At 38.7% G+C, this 27,517-nt stretch overlaps 1 protein-coding gene and 1 long non-coding RNA gene across 8 annotated transcripts in view; one reads left to right on the forward strand and one right to left on the reverse strand.

Moving 5' to 3' along the window:
- The window catches only part of KLHL8 (kelch like family member 8), a 49,018-nt gene extending 26,406 nt beyond the window's left edge, over positions 1–22,612 (reverse strand). For 4 of the 7 annotated variants that reach the window (XM_057727424.1, XM_057727425.1, XM_057727423.1 and 1 more), the window contains exons 1-2: positions 22,469–22,612; positions 1,211–1,571 (exon numbers count right to left, since the gene is read on the reverse strand). In XM_057727424.1, the coding sequence (XP_057583407.1) occupies positions 1,211–1,426 (216 nt within the window). In that variant the 5' untranslated portion in view covers positions 1,427–1,571; positions 22,469–22,612. Of the gene's footprint in view, positions 1–394; positions 543–1,210; positions 1,572–22,468 lie in introns of those variants that run through there. The other 3 variants (XM_057727426.1, XM_057727428.1, XM_057727429.1) reach the window with 3 other exon arrangements.
- A 161-nt stretch (positions 22,613–22,773) lies between these two features.
- On the forward strand, positions 22,774–24,768 carry LOC130847834 (uncharacterized). The gene is made up of 3 exons (XR_009052487.1): positions 22,774–22,911; positions 22,996–23,124; positions 24,718–24,768. It is a non-coding gene; the product is annotated as an uncharacterized LOC130847834 (long non-coding RNA).
- Positions 24,769–27,517: the final 2,749 nt, after the last annotated feature.

Genomic DNA, 27,517 nt, shown 5'->3' on the forward strand with positions numbered 1-27,517 from the left:
CCAAAGACGGGTAAGATTCCTCAGAGGAGGAACAACCTAAGACAGGCACAGCCGCAGAGGGGCCAACAGGGGTGGTGCATAGAGCCTTCCTTATATCACCGTGTTTGGCCCTGGAGGATGACTGGTTAGCCAGAGACGGGTAAGATTCCTCAAGGGAGGAACAACCTAAGACAGGCACAGTCGCAGAGGGGCCAACAGGGGTGGGGCACAGATCCCCAATATCTGAGAGAGGTCTCCTGCCCCCAGGGCTGTTTTGCTCTCCAGGCCCAGCTCAAATCCACACCTGCTCAACTCCGACCCAGGAAGCAAAGATAACTGCCTCAGTCATGTGAGGCCTTTGATTGTTTATGGGTGTAACCTGAGAATGTTAGCAGAAGAACTCAATAAAAGCAACCTGGGATGAGTCAGCAAGGCTCTTGATCCGAGAGGTCTTGAGCCCCCCGGTCCCACTTTTCTCTTCAGTCTGTGTCTGTGTCTTCTTCAAGCTTGCAGCACCCGTCACTCACCTCGAGTCGCCGAGCTGGTCTCGGCAGTGCAGCTACCTACACAACCAAGAATTCTGACTTCTAACCAATATCAAGAGTAAGTGAAAACATTAAGATTTTTTTTTTTTTTTGGCTGTGCCAGGCAGCCTGCAGGATCTTAGTTCCCTGACAAGGGATCAAATCCCCTGCAATGGAAGCATGGAGTTCTAACTACTGTACTACCAGGGATTTCCCAACATTCAAGATTTTTAAATTCACAACTTAAAAGCTAATTCCCTGGTGACCCAGTGGTTAGGACTCCAGGCTTTCACTGAGGACAGTGCAGGTTCAATTCCTAGTTGGGGAACTAAGATCCCGCAAACTGTGAGGGATGGCCCCACCCCACTCCCCACAAAAATAAAGCAAAAAAAAGCTTATTTAGTCAACAGCCATTTGTTCATTTCATTTCACAAATAACTCTGTTGTTTTAGGGGTCCAGAATTTTCAGAAGTGAAACTAAGAAATAGTGAATATCAACATTTAATTAGCATAATAATTCTATCTTATCCTAAGCTCTCTTTACTTACCCTCCCTTATGTCCCTTCCCCTTCAATAAAGAGTTGAAACTAAAATCATTCTGACTGTAATAAGTAAAGCACCAAAAATCTGCCTTATGTGGTTACAGAAACCCTGATTTTACATAATACACTGAAGAGGTTGAGGAAAGAAAAAAAAGACATTCTCACCTTCAATGTGACATCACAGAGTTCTCCATTTTCATAAAACTGAAGAAGAGAACCATGAAAATCTTTCCAAGCTTCATTTGCCTCAAAGATAAAGGAGTCTTCTCCATCACCATCACCAAGTGAAGATCTGTTCTTTATTTGCTGGTGCTGTTGTTGCCTTTTCCCCTTTGTGAAGCGATTCCTAGGTTGTTTTGCATTCACAGATTCTGAAGCCATTTGCAACACTCTTCTTTTAATACAGCTCTCTTCTCAAACATCCCATTTATTCTTTTGTAAAGGATAGGGAGAAGGCAGATGCAGTCCACTAAACTTCAGACATTTTTCAAAACCTACTCAACTGCCATTGTCCAGTTTGCTGAGACTGAAAAAATAACAAAACACACATAAAACCCCTCAAAAAAAGATTACTAGAAATTATAGTTTACCAATACTACATATGTAAAATGACCATATAAATCATTGTTGAAAAAAGAACAAGTGACTTTGTATTTTTACTCTAAATGTCACATAAGCCACCTCAGCTAATTATATCAGTGAAGGGACTCCTTTAAAATCTAATTGAAAAACTGTGGGAAGATGGTGGAATAGAAACACAAGGAATCTGTCTTCCCACAGAGACAACAACTGCACTGACAGGATCTGTCTGATGTAACTATTTTGGAACTCTGGAGTCTGCTGAAGGCTTACAACTTCCAGAAGAAGACTCAGTCAGTAAATTACAGTTATTTTGGTCAATTTTAGCTCTTTGTACAGTAGCAGCTGCCCACCCTCAGCCATGTGGCAAGCAGCTGTGCATGTGTTTCTGGAGCAACTTGCACAGAGTTTGCAGGAGCCACAGTAGGCCAGAAGGACTCTGTCCTCTCAATATCAGGGATCTCTCCTCTGATTGCTGACTACTGTTTCTGATCACAATGAAAATTATCAAGTCTGAGGAACAGAAAGATTGAAGACGCATGAACAGCACCTAAGGGATCTGTGGGACACCATCAAACAGACCAGCATACATATCATGCAGGTCCTAGAAGGATAAGAAACAGAGAAAGGGGCAGAGAGAATATCTGAAGAAATACTGGCTGAAAAGTTTCCAAATTTGATGAAAGACATAAAAATAAACATCCAAGAACCTACAAGAAAAATGAACTCGAAGAGACCTAAGACATTATAATCAAACTTTCAAAAAGCTAAAGACAATCTTGAAAACAAGAAGAGAAGTAAATCATCAAATACAAGTGATCCATCGGTGGTTTACAATTGTGTTAATTTCGACAATTTTGTAAATTTTTCATTTTTCTTTTTGTTATTGATTTCTAACTTCATTGTGTTGTGTTTAAAGAAGATACTTGGTATGATATCTACCTTTTAAAATCTATTGAGTCTTAATTTGTGGCTTAATATGTGGTCTCTCCTAAGAAAAAGAGATAATAGGGCTCAAAACACTATATTCAGAAATGAAAACGGGGACATTACTGATTCTAAATAAATAAAAAGCTTATATAAGAGAAAATAATGAACTGTACACCAACAAATTGGATAACCTAGATGAAAATGTCAAGTTCCTAGAAACACAAAACCTATCAAGACTAAAACACGAAGAAATGGAAAATCTGAATAGACCTATAATTAGTAAGGAGATTGAATCAGTAATCAAAAATCTCCAAACAAGAAAAAGCCCTGGACCTTATGACTTTATTGGTAAATTTTACCAAACATTTAAAGAAGAACTAACACCACTCTTTCTCAAACTTTTCCAAAAAACTGAAGAGAGAAGAAACACTTCCTCACCGATTTTATGAGGCCAGCATTACCCTGACACCAAGGCCAACAAGTATGGCAAGGATGGGGAGAAACTGGAACCCATGTATACTATTGGTGGGAATGTAAAATGGTACAGCAACTGTGGCAAACACTGTGGTAGTTCCTCAAAAAATTTAAAATAGAATTACCATATCATGCAGCAATTCCACTTCTGGGTATATATCCAGAAGAACTGAAAGCAAGGTCTTTCTTTTTAATTGAAGGATAGCTGATTTACAATGTCATGCTAGCTGCAGGTATACAGCACAGTGATTCAATTATATACATACATACACATATATACAATATATATTCTTTTTCAGATTACTTTCCCTTACAGATTACAAAATACTGAATATAGTTCCCTGTGCTATACAGTAGGTCCTTATTGGTTACCTATTTTATATATAGTAGTGTGTATATGTTAATCCCAACCTCCTAATTTATCCCTCTCCCCTCCTTTCCCCTTTGGTTTGTTTGCTATGTCAGTGAGTCTGAAAGCAAGGTCTTGAAGAGATATTTATACACTTATGTTCACAGCAGCATTAATCACAATAGCTGAAACTTGGAAGCAACCCAAGTGTCCACAGACAAACACACGGATAAGCAAAATGTGGTATATACATACAATGAAATATTATTCTGCCTTAAAAAGTAAGGAAATTCTGCAATATGCTACAATGTGGATGAACCTTGAGAACATTCAAGATATTATGCTAAGTGAAATAAGCCAGTCAAAAAAAGATATACTGTATGATTCAATATGTGAGGTAAAAGTAGTCAAAATCATAAAGACAGAAAGCATAATGATGGTTGCCAAGGGCTGTGGGGAGAGGAGAATAAGGAGCTTGTTTAATGGGTACAGAGTTTCAGTTTCACAAGATGAAAAGAATTATAGGAATGGATGGTGGTGATGATGGCATAACAATGTGAATGTATTCAATACACTGAAACATGCACTTAAAAATAATTAAGATGGGGACTTCCCTGGTGACACAGTGGTTAAGAATCCGCTTGCCAAAACAGGGAACATGGGTTCAATCCCTGGTCCGGAAAGATCTCACATGCCACGGAACAACTAAGCCTATGCACCACAACTACTGAGCCCGCATGCTGCAACTACTGAAGCTGGCATGCCTAGAGCCCATGCTCTGCAACAAGAGAGGTCACCACACTAAGAAGCCTGTGCACCGCAACAAAGAGTAGCCCCTGCTTGCCCCAACTAGAGAAAGCCTGCATGCAGCAATGAAGATCCAAAATGCAGAAAAAAAAATTAAGATGGTAAATTTTATGCTATGTGTATTTTACCACCCCCCCCCCACACACACACACACAAATCTGATTTGAGGACAATTCAATAGCACATGACTTTTAGGATGCGGAATGCACTATCCCCAAAAAGACAGACTATGAGCTAAAAAAGTTTAAGTTTAAAGATTGTTTGATAATGCAAAGCAAAAATAAAGGGTATTCTGGCTGAAACAGGTTCATCCTAGGTTTTGAAATCAGATCATGGTTCCACCATTTACCAACTGAATAACCCTGGGCAAATGACAATCTGCTTAAACTTCAGTTATCTTCTCTGTGAAAGAGCGATCACTTATCTTACAGAAATATTCTGGGGATTAGAGACATGGTGTTGCTAAACACAGACACTTGCATTATAAAAATCTCACTTTATAAAGTAAAACTCATTATCGGAGCATATCTGATGACTATTCACACCACCATAGTTCTACGCTACAATTCTATTTTATTTGTGACAGTAACAAAGAGATTTTAAGTTAAAATATGTGATTATAGCACTTACTGGCTGTGTGACTTTTTTTTCTTGTAGGCTTTGGTAACCTCAGTTTCTTTATCTGTAAACAGGTACACCTATCAACTTCATAAGACTATTCTGAAAATTATATCAAATGTAATAATGGATTTACACATGCTTATGAAATTATGAACCATGTTGCAAATACTGGTATTATTAGCATGGAAGCTTCAGTTATTATGCAGTTTCTGAAAATGATAAATATCTTAGCTAGTCTCTTCCTATATTAGCCTCTTTATTGTTAATTGCAACAACTATTTCCAGCTTTTGACAGGAACCAAAATGGTAAATGTAAGATTATAGGTTATAATTATTAATATCCTTTTTTTGGCCATGTGGCATGCAGGTTCCCCAACTAGGGACTGAACCCACGCACCCTGCATTGGGAGTGCGGAGTCTTAACCACTGGACCTCCAGTGAAGTCCCAGTAGTTAATATTTTCTTAAAGTTACTGTAGTGGACATGTGATGGTGACCCCCATTGAGTCATGCCTTCATATAATCCCACTGAGTATGAGAAGAACCTGTGACTTGCTTCCAAGCGATAGAAAATGGAAAGGTGATGGAGTGTCACTCTCTTGATGGTTACATTATATAAGATTGTGTGAACAGACTAGAGTGACAGGCTTTCCTGCAAGCCTTGAAGAATCCAACTGCCATGGCCAGGTAGCAGGAAACTACAGGCAATCCCCAGGACCTCAGAGAGGCCTCCACCTGACTGTCAGTAAAAAGTCAGGGTCCTTAGTCACACAACTGCAAAGAAATTCTCTCAACAAATGAGTTTGGAAGTAGATTTTTTTCAATAGTTAATAAGCCTCCATACGATAACACAGACTGGCCAATATGCTTACTGCAGGCCTTTGTGAGATCCTGAGTAGGTGACGCAGATAAACTGTGTCCAAACTCCTTACTCACAGAAACCGTAAGATAATGAATGTGTGTTGTTTTAAGCCACTAAATTAATGGTCATCTGTTAAAAAGAATAGAGAACTAACACAGACAACTTCTGCTAAGTCTAAAATTTTATCTGAGGAAAGCATGTGCAGATGTCCTAATAGGCAGCAACCACAGTAAAAGCTCACATTTCTGATGCAGAATAAACAATGAACAGATGGGACAAATAGAAAACAAATACCCCAATCAGTAGTTGAAAGCCTTTTCAGTGAAGTGTCAGATAGTATTTCAAGCTTTGAGGCCATAAGGTCTCTATCACAACTACTCTACTTTGTCACTGTAGCACAACAACAACCACAGACAATAGTAAATAAATCAGCATAGCTATATTTCAATAAAATTTAATTTATAAAAACAGTTGGTGAGTGTGATTTGGCCCCTGGGTCATAGTTTGCCAAAACCTTAGAAGGATGGCTGACTTAAACCCAACTATATCAATATTCATGTTAAACATAAACAGTCTATACACTCCCAACTAAAAGGCAGCAAACTCAGGAATACTACTCAGCAATAAAAGAAACAAGCCACTGAAACTTATCACATTATGCTGCATGAAAAAGAGCCAGTCTCAAAAGGTTACATACTATATGATTCCACTTATATAGCAATATTGAAATGACAAAATTATAGAGATGGAGAGATTAGTGGTTGCCAGGGGCTAGGGAAAGATGAAAGAATAGGAGTGGCTGTGGCTGTAAATGGGTACCACAAAAGATATTTGTGATAGGACTATACTGTATCTTGACTGTGGTAATTTAATGGCCACATGAATCTACACGTGATAACGTATAAACTCATAAATTAGTGCATGTAAAACAAAGAAATCTGAAAAAGGTAAGCAGACTATATATTAATGCCAATTTCTTGGTTGTGATATTGTTACACAAGATATTAACATTGAGGGAAACTGGGTGAAGGGTATACAAGATCTGTTATTTCTTACAACTGCATGTGAATCTACAATTATCTCAAATACAAGCTTAAAAAAAAAAAGAAGACAAATTGGATAAGAAAAAGTGAAAAAAGTGAGACCCAACTATAAGTTGCCTACAAGAAAAGAGCCACTTCAAGTATAAAGACACAAATAAATTAAAATAAAAGGATAGAAACAGATATACCATGCTAACAGTAATCACAAGAAAACTGAAGCGGCTGTATTATCAAACACAGACTTCAGAGCAAAGACAATTACTAGTGGTGAAAAAGACACTATATAAAACATGGATAACAACATGCAAAAGAATAAAGTTTGACCCTTACCTTACACCATACACAAAAGTTAACCCAAAGAATATTAAAGATCTAAATGTAAGACCTAAAACTATAAAACTTCTGAAAGAAAACATGGGGAAAACACTTTATGACAATGGACTTGGCAATGATTTCTTGGATATACCACCAAAAGCACAAGCAACAAAAGAAAAAGAATAGACAAATAGGACTATATCAAACTTTAAAACTTCTGCACAGCAAAGGAAACAATCAACAGGGTAAAAAGGCAACCCACAGAATAGCAGAAAATATTTGCAAACCATATATCTAATGAGGGATTAATACCCATAATAAAAAACTACTGTAACTCAACAACAATTTTAAAAAATTGACAATTCAATTTAAAAACAGGCAGAGACTTCCCTGGTGGCGCACTGGTTAAGAATCCGCCTGCCAATGCAGGGAACTGGTGTTCAATCCCTGGTCCAGAACGATCCCACATGCCACAGAGCAACTAAGCCCGTGTGCCACAACTACTGAGCCCACATGCCTAGAACCCATGCTCTGCAACAAGAGAAGACACCACACTGAGAAGCCCAGGCACCACAACAAAGAGTAGCCCCCGCTCACCACAACTAGAAAAAGCCCATGTGCAGCAACAAAGACCCCATGCAGCCAATAAATAAATAAATTTATTAAAATGGTCAAAGAACTTGAATAAACATTTCTCCAAAGAAATACAAACGGCCAATAAACATATGAAAAGATGCTTAACATCCCTAACATCATTGGAGAAATGCAAATTAGTCACGAGATACCACCTCACACCCATTAGGATGGCCACTTTCACAAGAACCAGAAAATAACAAATGCTGGCCAAGATGTGAAGAAATCGTAATCCTTATGCACTGTTGCTGGGAATATTAACAGAATACAGATAGCATGTAAACAGTATGATAGTTCCTCAAAAAATCTAAAATAGAATTACCACATCATGCAGCAATTCCACTTCTGTGTAAATACACAAAAGAACCGAAAACAGGACCTAGAATATATATTTGCATAACCATGTTCACTGCAGCATTATTCACAATAGCCAAGAGGTAGAAGCAACCTAAATGCCCATCAACAGATGAATGGATAAAGAAAAAGTAGTATACACAAAGAATGAGTATTATCCAGTCTTAAAAAAAGAAGAAAATTGTTATATGCTACAACATATGGACCTTGAGGACATTTATGTTAAGTGAAATTGGCTGTCACAAAAAAGACAAATACTGCATGAATCCACTTATATGTCGTATCTAAAGCAGTCATATTCTTAGGAAAAAATAAAATGGTGGTTACCAGAGGCTGAAGGTGAGGAAAGAGTTGTTCAATGGGTTTAAGCACTTCAGTTTTGCAAGATGAAAAAGTTCTACAAATCTGTTGCACAACAATGTAAACATAGTTAACACTTAAAAATGGCTTAGATGGGAAAATCTGTTGTGTGTTTTTTACAACACACACACACACACACACAAAGACACTACATACTGATAAAAGGGTCAATTCACCAAGAAGATATAATAATTTTAAGTGGTGGAGTCAGGACTCAAACCTAGCCAGCAAGCCTCCAAATGTCTGTGCTGTTAACTCCTGCACTACTGTTCAGAGAAAACTGCAAGTTAAACAGAATTACAGAACAAAAGAAATACAGGAAAAATCAACATCTAATTCTCCTCTGTAAAACCAGCTATTTTTTCTAATTCCTCTGCTTTTTGCAAGTGGCAACACCATTTTTTCAGTTGTCCTAATTCAAAACCTGAGCCATACCTGACTCCTTTTATGACTTACATAACCCATCAGTTTCAAATCCCCTTATTTTTACTTGGGAAAAATCTCTCTCCCATTCACGTCTTTCTTCCTACTCTCACTGAACTCTACTCTCTTTCACTGTATTCTAATTCATATCTTCCATTAACCAATCACCATGCCCCTCTGCCCCATCCCTAAACATCTATCAAGGGCAAGGCTGTCAGATTTATTTAGCTGTGTCACTTCCAAACTGTTTAATGTTATGTATTTCAACAGCTTATCCAGGACTTCCTAGGTCACACAGTGGTTAAGAATCTGCCTGCCAATGCAGGGGACATGGATTCGAGCCCTGGCCCAGGAAGATTCCACATGCCGCGGAACCACTAAGCCCATGTGCCACAACCACTGAAGCCCTTGCACCTAGAGCCCGTGCTCCGCAACAAGAGAAACCACCAAAATGAGGAGACCGTGAGCAACAATGAAGAGTACCCCCTGCTCTCCACAACTAGAGAAAGCCCATGTGCAGCAACGAAGACCCAACACAGACAATAAGCAAATAAGTAAATTTAATAAAAGACAAAACAGCTTATCCAGGCATTCAAGGTTCTCCTTGCTCTGACTCCAGCCTGCCTTCTAATCTTTTCCTCCATTAATTTTTTTTTCCATCATTGGCCATACATGGCCTGCTTTTATTTACTTTTAAAAATCTGATGAATATTCTTGAAACCACTACCATTCCCAGACCAAGAAGTAGAACATTAGCAATAACTTACATCTACCTCTGCACACCTCTCCTCCTCCATTAATTTTTGACATAAAGTAGGGAAAAGGAGGGGAAAGACTATTTACTAAAGTACTATGTGTCACATATTTCTCCAGAAATCTTACATTATACATTTGTCCCTCAGTATCCACAGGGATTGATTCCAGGACCCCCCTCAGATACCAAAACCTAACGATGCTCAAGTCTTATACAAAATGGCATAATATAGTTGGCCATTTCCATAAATGCAGAATCTGCAGATACAGAGGACTGACTGTCCTCTCTCATTTAAGCATCACAACTACATTATAGATGGCGTAAACATCCCTGACTTGCCCTGTCACACAGGTAGAAAATGGTGGGAGCTAGGGGTTTCAATTCAGTTCTGATTAAGCCCATTCTTCTTCTACTATATCACAGACTTCACTATCCCATCTTCCTCAAATATATGTACAAGTCCTCAAGCTGTTCCTCATGGAGGAATGACGTGAAGACCTTGCTTATTAAGTACTGCCTCTTTCATGAAGTCTTCTCTAATTCTTCCAATGGATGTGATATGCCTTCTATGAACACAAACAGTACACTATACTTCTCTAATTCATTCACTTTTCTTTCCTGTGTTTCAGACTTACGTGCTTAATACACTGTGAACTCTTTTGAAAAGAGTATGTCTCAAAAACACCTATATCCACATGAGCTTGGGTCATACATATGTGACTGAATCAACCTGATTCTTGTGGGCTGGGTGTTTTTTTTTCCCCCAAATATTATTTAAAAACAAAACAAGACACTGGGTAAACTCTTCATTCATTACTGGTTACTCTAATGAGTCTTCTCTCATCTAGAACTTCTGTCATACTGCATCTCGTGTCCTAAGTGTCTGGGTACTATGACTACAGGCAAAATTAATATCTTATTTTTACACTTTACTAGGTTTAAATACATACAATTCAAAACTATCACACACTTCTCCCCTTATATCAAACTACTCTAACTTCTGTCTAGCAAAAGTCTTTATTATGGTTATAAAATTATTTCATTTGTCAGAGGAGTGCTCTATGAAAAGGACATTAACAAGAATTCATTTTTATAAAATTATTTTTACATTTGATGTCAGATTTGGGCAAGACACAACAGCTCAAAAACTTCCTATACTAATTTCTTTTAAAATGGTCTGTTTAAAGAATGCAATGTCTTACACTTTTTAAAAAGTCTATTATATATAATAGAACACAAAGACAGGAGCGGGAGAAAAAACTTATCCTAAAACACTTCACTCTATAGAGCTTAGCTGAGGGACTTCCCTGGTGGTCCAGTAGTTAAGACCTCACCTTCAAAAGCAGGGGATTCAGGTTCAATTCCTGGTCAGGGAGCTAAGATCCCACATGCCTGGTGGCCAATAAACCAAAACATACAAAACAGAAGCAATACTGTAACAAATTCAATAAAGATTTAAGAAAAGAAAGATAACATCCTAATTCTTTAAAAGGGGGGAAAAAAAGACTGCACATTAATAATGAGTGAAAGTGTAACTCCACCTAAACTAACCCAGAATTTCTTTTAATGTATTAAGATTCTGAAAAAATACTAAGAGATTAAAAACACCAGAAAAAAAGAGAGATGGTCCATGGAAGTTTGTTTGTATCACACCCTAGCACATTATGGCACTGAGGCAGACAGGAAGTTGAGGCCATTTTTTTGTTGTTGTTGTTCCTCTAAGAATCAGTAAACTCCTATCAACCAACAAAAAAGGAAGTTGTGAAGAAAAAAGTACTTCAAAGAGAAGATAGGTTTTACTGGTTCCCTGCAGAAAATATATAACAAAAATAATGTATTTTTACATGAAAATACAACAACTTACAATGAATCACAGAAAAGAGGCCCCACAGTAAAAGCATAAAGGTACTATGTTAAGACAGCTCACTTTATTCTCTTTTTTCAAACTTCTTTGCATTCATAATCTCACATTTTAGCGTGTACTGTCACTATGAAATACTATTATTCAGAATACTGTATTAACTCATATTATACTGTATTATTCTCAGAGAGCTTTACAGGCAAAGAGTGACTTTTATATTAAATATCAATTAGAAAAGTACTAAGCAGTAAGAATTCCAAATGGCACCCCCCCCAAATGGCACTTTGATTGAAAACACCTCTAAAAAAACCTCAGTGCTTTATAGTTACTGATGCAGTACCTACTACAAGCAGCAATAGTGCTATTAGACTAATTCTTTTTAAAAATGACTTTAGCTTGTATTCTTACAGTTAAGTTACACCAAGATTTTAAGTGATATAAAACATTTGATTAATTTCAGAGCTATATCTGAAAATTGACAGAGAATGTGTGTATATTTACACCAAAATTAACTCCTGTGGATTTGTGAAATAAAATGGTAAATCCCACCTTATGTTGTATAGAGGAAAACCTGACTGAATGTAATTCTCCACACACTTAATGCTATTTCACACTTATCTGCCTCTGTTTGGCTCTCTTTTTTGTTGTTGTTCGGCTATCTTCTCATTTTGAAATGCCATTTATCAACATCCATTCTTATCAACTGACTCTTACTCATTTTTTTTTTAAGACTCAGCTGAGGTTCATTTGCTCAAAAAGGCCAGCCCTGAAAATCTCCCTCATTCCTACTTTGGATTGGGTGTACTTCCTCTGTGCTCCTGTAACAATTTAATCACATCTTTTTCATTGTACTTATAAAGTAGACATACCATACTCAACTTTTTCATCGAATTTATAATACTTGTAATAATTGCCTATCCACTATTAGTCTTTCCCATAACACTATGTAAGTCCCCAAAATGTAGGCACTTTCTACTCACTCCTACTGTTCCCATGTTGAGCACAACACACAGTAAACAGAGGTACTAAAAATACTTTTGGAATGGATGAACAGATTAATTATGAACCCTTGAGACTATTTTCCTATTATCCAAATCAACATATAATTATTTTAACTAAAATAAAATTGCATCCTGGATATTTTAATCACAATCACAAAGAATATCATTTAGCAAAGTCATTTTTGAATTATTTCAGAGATAAATGTTTCTTAAAATTTTTATATTTTTACTTTTATGTCAGAAAAAAATTAAGCTACACCCATTATTTCCTTTCTATTTACAAAAGCAAAATGTAGAGATTTTAAATTTTGAATTAAATGGTCCAAAAGAAAATATATTATGCCAATAATTAAAGGAGAATCTGCTGCTTTGACAAACTGAATCACAGCTTCAGTAGTTCCTACTAAAGTAAAGGTACATGCAACTTCCAAGAATTTACTACTGTGACTTAAAAAAAAGGTTTTTCTTAGTATTAGCGTATTTAGATACAACTGTTATTTGTTATCAGAGTCTGCTTGTTAAATACTATTGTCATTTCCAGGGTCTAAAAACAGCATTTTCACTGCATTGAATATTTTGTAAGATGTTTCTATTTTAGGGTCTGTTTTATTAAGAAGGCGTTCTACTGATGCTTCACTATCCATAATCATTTCCTTGTTTGAAATGGACCACTTAATTTATTAGTTATAATAGCTTAAAAGTCCAGTATAAAACAGTTTAAAAAAAAAAAGACTTCAAGTTTATTTAAATATGTGAATTGCACTTGCAAACTCTTAAGAGGAGCCCCTATTATTTTTACTTAAGAATGTCAGAGAAGTCAAAGGGTTGTACTCAGATAACAGATAATTACTTGAATAAAAACATGACGCCAACTAAAAAATTAATTTACCAATAATTTGTTTCCAAGTATCAAAAGATGAAATATTTCCCACTCAATACATGAAATAAAAAACACAAAGCTAAATAATTATTACTTCAGGGAGAGCCATATTGGTCACGCACAGTCTCTCTGAGTAGAGCACACTGCTAATCTTACAGAGTCTGGGAGCAAGTGTAGCGTTCAATGGCTGGTGGGACTTTCAGAGGCTTGCAAAATCTTGTTTACTAAGGGAAGTTTTTGATTCACTGCACTGACTTAAAATCAATGCTAAAGAACTGTCACTTATTGGGTAAGCAGATTTGAAACTGGTTCCAATGACTGTTACCATGGCTATACAAGAATCAGTCTTCTCTTAGGAGTTTTGGAACTTGGTTTTATTTTTACAAGATGAGCACATAAACTAACAAACACATACATACTAAGGATATATACTAGTCACGTGGTTTTACAACATTTCAAGAAATTTCAATAAAAAAACTGTTAAGGATAAACACCATTTGTCTTATATTAATCAGTCATCATGTGTTATATTGCAGGTTCTGAAAATTCAAAGACGAACAGGAAAAACAACAACCAAGTGCTTTATAGCAGTACTATTCAAAGTAGGTTTGGTCCACAAACTTTTTTCTTAAACAGGTCTGCAATGAGGTAGGTACAAAAATGGAGTGTCCAGAAACTCATAGCAAAGTTATGTTTGACAGTAATTTTATGTCTATAGAATTTCATAGAAAAATTGAAGTTTATATTTTGTGTGTCCTTTTCTTCATTTCATTTTTCCAGTAATTCATTTATTTTTGTTGGTTCACAAACTAGTTTTTCACTACAGCATCTGAAAAGCACTACTTTACGGGCCTCAAGAAAGGCAGGTAGGGACTCCCCTGGTGGCGCAGTGGTTAAGAATTTGCCTGCCAATGCAGGGGACACGGGTTCAATCCCTGGTCCAGGAAGATCCCACATGCAGTGGAGCACCTAAGCTTGCGGGCCACAACTACTGAGCCTGTGCTCTAGAGCCTGGGAGCTACAATTACTGAGGCCAAGCGCTGCAACTACTGAAGGCCATGTACCTAGAGCCTGTGCTTCACAACAAGTCACCACAATGAGAAGCCCCTGCTCACCACAACTAGAGAAAGCCCACATGCAAAGACCCAAAGCAGCCAGGAAAAAAAAAAGGCAGGTAGCCATAATAGGTGAGGCTGTATTATGTTTTGCTACCAAGATACATGCAAACTAACATCTATTACACACCAAGAAAGTACCTGCATCAAAATTTTAAGAATGGTGTTAGTGGCCTAAAAGAAAATCCCTCAGAAGATGATACAGCACACTTAAGAAAGGCTGCATCTTCAATCCTCTAGATGAACAAAGAGACTATATAGAAAAACAAGTCATTCAAAATGCTTCAAAAGTCAGACCCTAGGGACTTCCTAGGTGGCGCAGTGGTTAAGAATCCATTTGCCAATGCAGGGGACACAGGTTCGATCCCTGGTCCAGGAAGATCCCACATGCCTCGGAGCAACTAAGCCCATGCACCACAACTACTGAGCCTGCACTCTAGAGTCCGTAAGCCACAGCTACTGAGCCCATGTACCACAACTACTGAAGCCCATGCGCCCAGAGCCCATGCTCCACAACAAGAGAAGCCACCGCAATGAGAAGCCTGCACACCACAAAGGAGAGTAGCCCCCGCTCTCGGCAACTAGAGACAGCCCATGGGCAGCAACAAAGACCCAATGCAGCCAATAAATAAATAAATTTAAAAAAATGAAAACATTTAAAAAAATACGTCCTCCCCCAAAGGATGAATAAGACATGACATAACTCCCACCATTAAGGAGCTTGAATCATCTAGATGGGACACAGTTGATAATAATAAAATAGTAAAGGCAATAGTAGAGAGATATACCAGATAATATGGGAGAACCTAAACTAGCCTTCCTGATCAACAGGGCTCCCCACTGAATGCAACAGCTCACGTGTACTCAAAGTTCCCATTCCACTTTATCCAGCTATTAACCAAGCTTCATATACTACTCCCTAAAATTTTCTCATATTGTTGGCTTTGCTTCTCCAGCCACACCACTTCAGTTACAGGCCCCATCATTTCAGTTATTATTACAGCCTCCCCACAGCCTCTTCTCTCACCAATACATCCTTCTTACTGCTGCCAGTTATCATTCCCAAATTCAAATCTGATCACATCACCTCAATGCTTAAAAATTTCCACGAATGGGACTTCCCTGGTGGCTCTGTGGTTAAGACATCATGCTCCCAATGCAGGGGGCCCGAGTTCGATCCCTGGTCAGGGAACTAGAGCCCACATGCATGCTGCAACCAAGAGTTCACTTGCCACAACTGAGCCAGCAAGCTGCAACTAAAGGAGCTCATCTACTGCAACTAAGACCCAGGACAACCAAATAAATAAATAAATACTTTTAAAACAGGAAAAGAAAAATGTAATGGTAAGTAGAAAAAACTAGGTACAAACTGTACGATCTGTATTTTATAAATGTATATGTGATAGGTTTCTAACGAACTACTGTTTTGGAATCAACTAATGAAATAATTCCAAAGCCTCTATTTTTTACAGAGAAATTTGTGAAGGAAAATAAGGAAATCTAAGTTTAAAGTTGTCTATGGAACTCTGTGTCATGGGCCATACAAAGTATAATCCCAAAGCTCTTCAAATTCTAAGAAAAATGACTAAATGTTTACTGTTATTATACTTAGCATGCCTGTTTTAACTAGATTAAATATTCTTAAATATTCTTATATATCATAAACATTATAATACTTTAAAGTCCCTTATATAATTATACTATGGTACACTTGTTGATTTTATAGGACTTAAGAGGTAGCATGGTATAGGAGAAAAAACAGTGAATTAGGTATCAGGAGAACTGGATTTTAACCAGCTGCATTATTGGGAAGTTACCTAATCTCTCAAGTCTCAATTTCTTCATTTATACAAGAATAGCATTGGTCTAGGTCAGGGGTCAGCAATCTTTTCCTGTAAAGGGCCAGAGAGTAAATATTTCAGGCTTTATACATCATCCAGACTCTGTCACAACTACTCAACTACGCCACCATAATAGGAAAGCACCCATAGATAATACAGAAAATAATGAGTGTGGTTGTGTTCCAATGAAACTTTACAAAACCAGAAGCAAGCTGGGTTTGGTCTACAAGACCGTAGATTTGGGTAGTTACTGTTTATAGTTGTCCCTTGGTATTCTGGGGGATTAGTTCTAGGACATGGCCCTTTGTACCCAAATCCGAGGACGCTCAAGTCCCTCATGTAAAATGGCATGGTATTTGCATGTAACCTATGTACACCCTCCTCTCATACTTTAAGTCCTCTCTGGATTATTTATAGTACCTAACACAATGTAAATGTTATGAAAATAGCTGCTGGTGCACAGCTAACTCAAGTTTTGCTTTTTGGAACTTTCTGGATTTTTTTTTTTTAATATCTTCGATCTGAGTTTCCTCTAATCTGCATATATGAAATCTGCAGATACAAAGGGCCTACTGTTCTACTTTTAAACTATGACAGTACTTTTTTCCTATTTAAAATTACTTAAACTGCTGTGTTTCTTTTTAGAGAAATCTATACTTACATCTAACACAAGGCACATAAACTAGTGAGCCAGTTTTAAGATTCCCTACTAGTTGTGTAACCATGGGCAAATCACTTAAAATCACTCTGAGCCTCAGCTTCCTGTAAGACTGTTGGGGAGGATAAATGAATATATGTAAAGCACTTAGCCCTTTTATCTAGTTCACAGTAAGCATTTAATAAATGGACATTATTACTCTTATAAACTATGTGATCTTCAGCCCCTGGTGAACACAATGCTCCAATCAACACTTTTTCCAGCAAAGAAATAAAATATGCTATATAATGATCTACATTCAGTCTGCATTTTCCACCACACCAAAAGATGAGAACTGGCTATATTACTCTAAGTTTTTCCTTTTTAAAAAAATAAACAACAGTCAGCATTACTTGAGTGCTTACTATTTACTTTGTATGTATGACTGCATGACTTTGGTTAAGTTACATAACCTTTTATTAGTCTCAGTTTCTTCACCTATAAAAATAAGGAAAGTAACAATAGAAAGTTCATAAGATTGTTATAAGGACTAAATGAGTTAATAAATTGGCACAAAAGCTATATAAGTAACTGTTATTACCTGAGTTAGACATTTCACATTTATTCATTCTACTCCTCAGGACAACTCAAAGAGGTATTATTCCTTTATTTATAGTTGGCTCAGAGGGCTTCCTAGGTGGCGCAGTGGTTAAGAATCCGCCTGCCAATGCAGAGGTCACGGGTTCGATCCCAGCTCCAGGAAGATCCCACATGCCGCGGAGCAACTAAGCCCGTGTGCCAAAAAAATAAAAAAATAAAAAAAAATAAAAAAATATAGTTGGCTCAGAAAAGTTAAGAAACCTACCCAAGGTCACATAGCTTTTAACACCCAGGACTCAACACAGGCTTGCGTGACTATACAGCCAAAACTCTTAATGCTAGGCCAAAGATAGCATTAACTCTATCTTTGTGCAGGGAGCATAACTACATCTTTGCATGGTATGTATAGATTATAAGAACTAAAATATGGATATTAATAATATTCTCCCCATACAGAAAGTGTTTTTAAATTTTTTTAAAGTTCAGGAGTAAGAGAATACACAAAAAATCACTGATTTTTTTTTTTAATTGAAGTAGAGTTGATTTACAATGTTGTGTTTGTTTCTGGTGAACAGCAAAGTGATTCAGTTACACATATACCCATATTTTCTTTTTCAGATTTTTTTCCCTTATAAAATCACAGATCTTCTTAACATGATAGTACTTCCACAGGTAAAATTTTTGCTAAAACAATTCTTTTCTGCATCCAATTAATTTAACTCAAACTTTCATTACTGAAGAAATACGCAATCCTCTGCATTAAAATAACTAAAGATGCAGCACAGTGACTTTACATGTATATGTGTGGGTGTATATAGATACACTATGCAAATACTGACATTCATCTCTAATTGATCTTCAAGATCTATACAGACCTCTCAGATTATTTTTATAAAGTGCAAATCTAGAGAGCTAAACATAGTTCTGCTACTTCAGTCTACAAATCCCCAACTATTTATTTAGAACCTTGGACTCTGAAAAGCACTCAGCTATCAAATGAAAATACCAATATCAAAGGGGAAAAGAAAAAAAAAACTCAGACAAAAAGACATTACTCCACTGGATAGATTCATTCATAAGTTTGTATACCATCACTTGATCCACCTCATACTCTTCAGACCTTATGACTGCTACTGGTAACTGACCCAGAAACAGAAGTTGACTTCACACTGTAAAGTCTTATAGCCCAGCAACCTATCACTAACAAAGAAAATAGGGCAGTATGATATACCTTACTTCCAAACTCTATTACAGGAATGAACTCTAACCTACTTCTGAAATTCCCAAAATGCAAATAAGATTAATTTTAAATGTCACAATTAAAATCAGAAATTAAAATCTAACCTACATAAGCTGGTTGTAAATTTCATATTCCTTCCAAACTAGCAATGCTGAACGTTAAAATAATCAATTAGGATTCAACATAACTTCACATTCCATGTTACATAAGAAGAAATATTACACCATAAATATACCATGTAAGTATCATCATCTAGCTTGGAAGAGGAAATAATTTTCTTTAGCATTTGGTGTTTTGTTGAGAAAAAAAAAATCCAGATTTTAGAATAAACAAACCAAGTTATCTTTTAGCATTTCAAAACAGTATTCTAACATGCTGGATTGTATTAGGGTGCCATTCTTTGCCATGCATTCTACTGCCCATCAAGGCTGGAGGGGTGGGGGAGGAGTAGACATTATCTGCCTAACAACAATGGATCAATCAGTGGTGTGTGCTCCAGGTATAAGCAGCGGCACGCTTATTGGTATGAACATAATACATCAAAAATATCAACTTCTATTCATAGAGAAAAAGGAAGCACTCACAGTGCTTCAAAAATTATCTGTATACACCTAACAAAAATTCTGTTCACTTTCTCAAAAAATAATTTTAAAAATAATTTGCAAAATATCTAGTAAAGAAACCGCCTTAGGCTAATGCTTGTTATCTAAATGGTTTAGCTAAAAAGGGTCATTAACTCCTCTTAAACATACGTTGAAAGCTGTGGGTCTTCTCCCCAGAAAACACAAATTTACCCAGAATTCAGACTCTTGGAAGACCATTTATGGGCACATCCATGAATCCAGGTTAAGAACCACAAACAAAGCAGAAATTTTCTCAAGGTCCCTTTGACCCTCTTCCATAATTTTACCTCTGACTCACAAGAACCAACTAAATTATTCATAACTAGACAATGAACTCTCTTGTACAGCCAACCCTTAAAAAAAAAAGTTTGATAGTACTTACATAAGCAGTATTCAAAAGAAAATAAACTATACTGGCAGCATTCTGAAATACAGCATGTGACTAATGATATCGATGAATATGATAGTGCATTACACTTTATAAAATGACTTCACATTAAAAAAAATTAACATTTTTACCCCCTTTTACAGCTAAGCAAATAGAGGTTCAGAAAATAACCTGCCATGGTCACACAGCCAACAAGTGAAGAGCTGGTATTCTAATCCAGATTTGCCTAGTTCCAGAACTGAGCTCAACATGTTATTATATCTGATGCTTCCACAAAAGCCCCTCAGACAAAGAAAATAGATTTTTTTTTTTTAAAGCCTAATGGGTCACATTTTAGTGTAGTTATATCTTGAATACTGGCATTAGTAAAAAAGAAATATGTATATTTTGAAAGTTCCATTTCCTCTTGCTTCATTGGTTTACATAAAACATGTTTTCAGAAAAGTGAAGAAATGGTCAAGCTAATGAGTTTCAGGACTGTAAAATATGACACTCTATGAAGCATTTCTTCTCTCTCATCTCTTTAATTCTTCATACACAAAAATAAATGACTGCTGAAAATTCAAATATCAGAAACCAGTTTATCCAATGTTTTAAAACACAAAAGCTAACTGAAATTAATTTTTAGGATGTTCAAAATAGCCCCTTTAATCTCAAAATGACAAACCCACTTTCAGTTCTCTACAACTCTTTAAGAGTTGATTTTTTGAAAAAGGGTCATTTGTCTAATCCCATAGTATGTACAACACCAAGAGTGAACCTTAAGGTAAACTCTGGACTTTGGATGATGATGTATCAATGTAGATTCATCGATTGTAACAAATGTACCATTCGGGCATGAGGATTTTATCAGTGGGGTAGACTGTGCATACATGGGGCAAGGCAGGGGGCATATGGGGACAGAGGGTATATGAGATCTCTGCACCTCCCACTTAAATTTACTATGAACCTAAAACTGCTCTAAATATAAACTATTTTGATAAAGGGTGAGGGGTCTAATTTATCTACCTCACTTTCTTCTTAACAAATGAGGAAAGGGTGTTTTTAAATATTACCCTCACTGGCTGTGAATTAAATTTCCTGCCAGGATACAGAACGTGCAATTGTTACAGAATATATTACTATCTTAGAAAATAACAGTAATCTTATCAAACACTAAAAGAATTAGCAGCCTTAACTTGTCAACATGATAAAACTAAATGCAATAGTTGAGTATGGTATCCTAAGATTTCTTTTGATTTTTATGTTCATACTCTTTGTACCTTAAGGGAGATATATAAAGTGACTAAAAGTTTGAGGTAGGTCATGGATTGACTGACAAACTAAAGTCGGTGCCCCTAGGAAGGAGGAGGAAAAACAGCAGCCAATGAAAAAAAGCCACCACTAAGTGGAGATCCTCTGCTAACCCAAGTCTATCCTCTGGCAGGATCAAAACTCAAGGGAGATGGAGGAAAAGGATTTCCTCAGAGAAGGAAAATGAAGACCACCAAGAGTCGAAAAGTTATCAATCTATACAGGAAAAACAAAAACAACAACAAAAAATGCAAAAGAAAAAAAAGTGCAACCAGCAGATAAAACACCTGTGTCAGCCCAGCTTCTTTCAAAAATCTTTTCCCAAAGAATCCTCCCAACATGGTAACTATTAGCATCAAGGTAAAGGGCCAAACATAGTTATGCTAATTAATACAGATCAAAAGGAAAACTGAGAAAAGTTCAACTGTCTACGAAAAGTCATCCAATCCAACACTGCCAAGTGGGAAAACACATAAAAAGTTTTTCAAACTCGGGCACCCAAAAGGTAGCACTGCGCAAATTCAGTAAAGGACCCAGCCCCAGGCCAGAAAAAGCGAACCGTGTAGATCAATCGCCTCCCGCAGGAAACCAGCAAGCTAACTAAGCCCAGAACTGAGTGAAAGGAGGAAAGAGCAGGCATCCGCGGCTGTAAAACAACTCCATCGAGCAGCTGCGTGTTTTGAAAGAGGCTGCAGTTTCTCGTGTCACACCGGGAGGCACTCTACGATCCGGTCTCCGCCCCCGCGGATGGTCCGCCTGGCGCGGGCTGCAAGCCCCCAGCACCCGCCAGTCCCACCCGCAGCGAGCCCCGCGAACCGGCCAGTCCCGACGGGCCACGAGCCCCTCAGCCTGGCCAGTCCCGGAGGTGGGGTGGCGGGGGCGGCTGACCCTCCCGGCGGGCAGCAGGCCCCCAGAGCCAGCATCCCGGCCCGCGCGGCTAACCCCCCGGCGGGCCGCTCGTCCCGCGCCGCAGGGCCGGGAGTGAGCCTGCCTGCCCCGCCCCCACAGGCCGCGGGTCCCGGGGGCGTCGGGCCGCCCTCCCCGAACCCCGGACCCTGAAGCCGCGCCAGCCGCACCGCACTGCTCATGCCCGGGGCCCCCGCGACGCACCTGCCTGCCCCTCTCCTCTTCGAAAGACCCAGAGGAGCGAACCAGGGGGCCGCTGGCGAGACTGACAGAGTCAAAGGCTGGGGTTTCCCTCGGGGAACGCGACCCCGTTCCTCCCGCCCAAGGGGGCGACAGAAACCACGCAGCGGCTTAATGGGCCCAAACCCTCTCAGCTGTGGAGTTTGGGTTACTGCGCGCAGGGCTGGAGTTTCCCAGCGCCAAAGGCGCGAGCTGGGGCGGCGCTACGATTTGGGGCTGGGGTGAGGGAGGACCTGGCTGGAGCTGACAGCCCCACACAAAGGAAGAGAGTGAGGGGGAACGAGCGTCCGGTTACCTCAGTCCTCAGCTCGTCCCTCCGCTCGGTGTCTCCCGGCCTCGTCAAGGCTGCAGCCGCGCCACCAGGTTCCCGCAGCTCGGAGCGGCGCCGCACCAGCCCCTCGCGAGCACTTCACGGACGCGCGCTCTTTTGCGCGGCCCCGCCGAGCCCAGCCGGCGCCTGGCGTCCTCTCGCCCGCGCCTGCGCACAGCACTCTGGGAAGTGTGGTTTCCAATTACCTCCTGGGGGTCCGCCCCCGCCCCACGTGCTCTCCGAGCCCAGCTCCGCGGGGGTAGCGGGAGTTTCACCGCAGCCGGAGCGCTGTCCTGCCGGATGCTGGCAGGCCAGGGCCTAGGGGACGTTCTAAAAGCACGTTTTTAGACAGGTCGCGGCATAAATACCTGTGGAGTTACCCGTTTCTTCACTTCTGTGGCAGTACAATAAGCACCCTCCTGATTACGGTGAGGGTTCTGAGGGTTTATGTCTTAAAAAAAAAAAAGATGAAAAAAAGGCTTCTACTTTAATTGCTGTCAATTTCTCCACAGGCCCTACAAAGGATATACAAAACAGCTGGTTTTTGTAAGTACATACCCACAGTTTATAAGCCCACGGAAGCAGCTGATTGACCTAAGCACTGGCTGCTGAAAATCATTGCAAGTAAAAATGATGTTGAGGTAAACTCATTTTTCAATGAAGTCAATGAAATGTAGGAGAGGGGAGGTAATAAGAGAGAAAAAAAATTGAAGGAGGCTATTCCTCTAAATGTGTCTTTGTGTTAGAGCAACTTCTAGCTTTCACAACCCTAGGAATCTGTTTCAGAATATATTCAATCCTAGGAACATTTATAATTATTAGCACATAGCTTTGGATTGATTTTGCTAGCAAAGTGTTTGCTTGTTTGTTTTAACATTAGAGTCTTATGTAAAACCCCCAAATGACTATTTGAATTTGAAATTTCATTTCTAAGGAAAAAAATCAGTTACTTTTTTATATAGCATGAATAGAAATCTCTTATACTTCAGCATATTTCCCCTCAGAACATTATATTTTGCAAATTTAATGTAAATGTACTTAGGGACTTCCCTGGTGATCCATCAGTGAGGAATCCACCTTGCAATGCAGGGGCGGTGGGTTTGATCCCTGGTAGGGGAAATAAGATCCCACATGCCATGGTGCAACTAAGCCGGCTCACCATGACTACTGAGCTCACGTGTCTCAACAAGAGAGCCTACGTGTCTCAACAAGAGAGCCTGCGTGCCACAAAACTACAGAGCCCACGCACTCTGGAACCCAAATGCCACAACTACAGAGCCCATGTGCCCTGGAGCCCGTGTGCCACAACTAAAGAAGAGAAAACTTGCACCCCCCCCAACTAGAGAGAAGCTCACGTGCCACAAGGGAAGATCCCGCATGCTGCAACTAAGACCCAACGCAGATAAATAAATATAGTGTAAATGCACTCAGAAAAATAGAGCAAGACCAGTTTTACTGTGCGCACACACACACACACAAAAGAGATTGTAAAATTTGTCTGGAAGCATGATGTAATACTAAATAAGACCATGTTCTAATAGAATTTTTTTATAATCTGAACCTCTTTAACTGCATGTGCAGTATCTTCTAAAAAATGCTTATAGAACAGAACTGCTCTGTTTTTCTCTGCTAACTGATACGCAAAACTACTTGTAGTTACTAACAACATCAAAGAAATATATGCCATATTTCAGTATTGTTACCATCTATTTTAATGACAACTATTTAGTGAGCATCTACTATATGCCAGACGCTGAGTTAGGAACTGTGAAATACATAGTGAACAAAACCAAATTGTGCCTGCCCTTGTGGAGACTTAAGATCTAGCGGACGAAACCAAACCAAACAGATAATGAGAAATGAAAAGGTATGCAGAGGGTGGCAAGGGGAGTGGGGAGCTTATAAGGTATACCAATCTAGAGCTTTTTGTTGGGAGAGGGAAGTCAGGCAAAAATTCTGAAAATTAAATGAAAGTCTCAAAGCGAGTAACAATAAACTGGAAGGGAAAAAAATCCTTCCCTAAAATGTGATATAGTCACAATAATGCTCTCAAATAATTATTTTTAAAAATAAATATCTTATAAAACAAGATACATCTTGATGGGATTCAGAACATGCTACCCCAAAATATGGCACCTTGGTGCAGTGAATATCTTAAACTGAAGGAATTTGAGAAAACAGCAGAAGAGGAAGGTCACTCTGAATTCCCCCCTCACTCTTCTTCCCCAAAACAGGTCATCAAACTCCCATTTAAAAGGTACCCTCCATATACCAGGAGAAAAGAAGACATTCATATCGCCAGAGATGGAACTGAGGGCCGAGAAGTCTGTATAAACATACCTAAGATAAGCTAACCCTTGTCTTTCCAGTTACTTCTTCACCACTTACTAACCCTAGCCCAAACACCACTGTCTTCTCAGTTCACACATTTATCGTTTCTTTGTCTAAAAGGTGTAAAAGGTTCCTGCTCAGGTCACTTCTATGGGTCTTCGTTCTCTTGAATATACACGAAGGCTACCGCATACGTGTAAAAATTCAATAAAATGTGTATGTTTTTATCCTGTTAATCTGTCTTTATCCGTTTAATTTTCAGAGGTAGACAGAGACCCTAGGAGAGTCAAGGAAAACTTCCTCTGCTACAACCTCACTGAAAGAAAAGAACACACATTTCCTAAATATGACAAAGACATCTTCTTAGCTTTTATTCATTCTTCCCCAGCTCCATTTGAAAATAAACAGGACTAGCCTTAATAAGTAAGGACCTTTTGTTAGAGACGCCTTCCCTTCACTAAAGTTCCATAAAGTAAAACTGTAAAAGATCTGATATCTGTTGGCTCACTGTCTGTTGTACTTTGGTCCAAATAAATTGCTGTGTTTTAACCTCAATTGACATTTGCGTTTTAAGTCTTTATCTCTAATCCTGGAATAAAAGGCTTTATAATCTCCAAAAGAATTTCAGATGTGGCCTGCGGAGGGATTTGGAAAGATTAATGAAGGGGACCATTTTATTTTCATTTGTAGTGGAGGCCAAGCTTTCAGTCAGTGGGCAGTTCCCTGGAGAGCTGCCTGACTCTGAAAACTTCCTTAGGGAGTCTGAACAAGCAAGACCACCCCTCCTGTCCAGGTCAGGGTCACTGGTTTGCAGTTACCTTTCTTTCCACCCCTCAACTCCTGTTTTATCAGTTTCCCTTAACAACAATCACTTGCTGCCTCCTGCCCCACGATGTTACTGGATGGGTGCATTTTCTGGCCTCGGCCTAGTGGCCTCACAACCTATTTGTGACTTTATGATGGTTCTTCCATGCATTACCCCTACCGTTAATCTGACACAGGTATCTCTAAGCCTTGCTGACCTTTTTTCGCTCTCATCTCTGAAATATTTAACTTTCCCTAATCTCTCTCTGGGCCTTTGAAACTGCTGTGCTGTCTCCTTCTTCACCTGATTAACTCCTACTCGCCATCCAATATCAACCTAGATACTGTTTTCATCAGGGTACAGTTATCCTCATTACAGTTCCCCTCCTCTCTATTCCGGGTTAATGCTTTCTGTATATGCTCACATTAAAACCTATTTTTGCCCCTCAGGTAGCACTTATCAGGGAGCATTTTAATTAGATATCTATTCTTTCATTTGTCTGAAAACTCCTTAAATAGAAAGAAGCAGAGTACTTGATATAAGGTGGCTGGTTAGCAAATACTCGGGAAATAAATGAACGCATATCAACTTAGTACAATAAAGAAGTACCCAGCAAATATTTTCTATAAAGAAAATATTTTAGGCTTGCAGACCTTCAGGTCTCTGTTACAACTATCCAACTCTGCTTCTTAAAGCATGATGGCTAATTCTCACTGGTGGCTCCAGAATATCTATATAACAGGGAATTGGAGTTAAAGATTTGAATGGAAGGAGTAGGAGTGCAGCTTTGGCTAGAGGACAATTCTTGAGGATATGTTTACATAACAGGTACATTGTTCTTGTTTGGAGAGATTATTTATTTTGGGTAGTTTGGGGGCGGGTCAGTAGATGGAGCTAAAACAGAAGGCATCCTTGTATAGCCACTGCCAGTTTAGTTTGTGAAGTAAATTATTTCTTTTGAAAATTACCTGTGTTGGTGAATTTTTAAAACATTTAATTCAGGTTTGCTCCCCCCCCCCCCCCCCCCATTTTTAACATCTCACTTTGGCTATTCCATCCTGCTCAAGTTAAATCACTTTCCATTTTCCATGAACCTGCCTAGACATGGTTGAACTTTCAAGCTGCCTTTGTGGGGCGCTGTAGAGCCTTCTCTAGAGCAATATATGACACCTCAGGATGAGATCAATTTGCCTCCAGCCCTACAACACTCCAGAAGTCTGCTGACTTTAATTATTAGAAAAACACATTTAGAGAAACTTTGTTTTCCAATGTTTGAAACGTGTGCAATACACTTCTGAGCAAAGTTGTATCCATATGTATGGTAGAAAGTGGTACAATGATACAAATGTAATTGTGTTTCAATTCTAATACTATTAGAAATGTATGGTCTCTGTGAAAACTACTATAGAGCTATATTACATTTGCTTTCTGATATCACCTTCATACTTTCAAAGAAATCTATCCCTGAAAGGTTTTGGGGGTTTTTTGTTTGTTTTTTGTGGTTGTTGTTTTGATTTTTTTTTTTAATTGCAATGCAGAATGGCAGCTACTGCTAGCTGCTTAAACAGGATCTTCCTGCTTTCTTCATTCAAAAAAGAACCCCAGGTTTGTTTTTTTGGTTTTGGTTTTGTTTTTTTTAATAAATGTTTGGGTTTTCTTTTCTAATTTATTTTTTAAAGTTTTTTTTTAATTATTTATTTATTTTTGGCTGCATTGTGTCTTCATTGCTGCACGCGGGCTTTCTAGTTGCAGTGAACGGAGGCTACCCTTCATGTGGTGCTCGGGCTTCTCATCGCAGTGGCTTCTCTTGTTGCAGAGCACAGGATCTAGGTGTGCAGGCTTCAGTAGTTGTGGCATGTGGGCTCAGTAGTTCTGGCTCGCAGGCTCTAGAGCACAGG

The sequence above is a fragment of the Hippopotamus amphibius genome, chromosome 3 (genome assembly GCF_030028045.1).
Source record: "Hippopotamus amphibius kiboko isolate mHipAmp2 chromosome 3, mHipAmp2.hap2, whole genome shotgun sequence".
In the NCBI taxonomy this organism is placed as follows: domain Eukaryota; kingdom Metazoa; phylum Chordata; class Mammalia; order Artiodactyla; family Hippopotamidae; genus Hippopotamus; species Hippopotamus amphibius.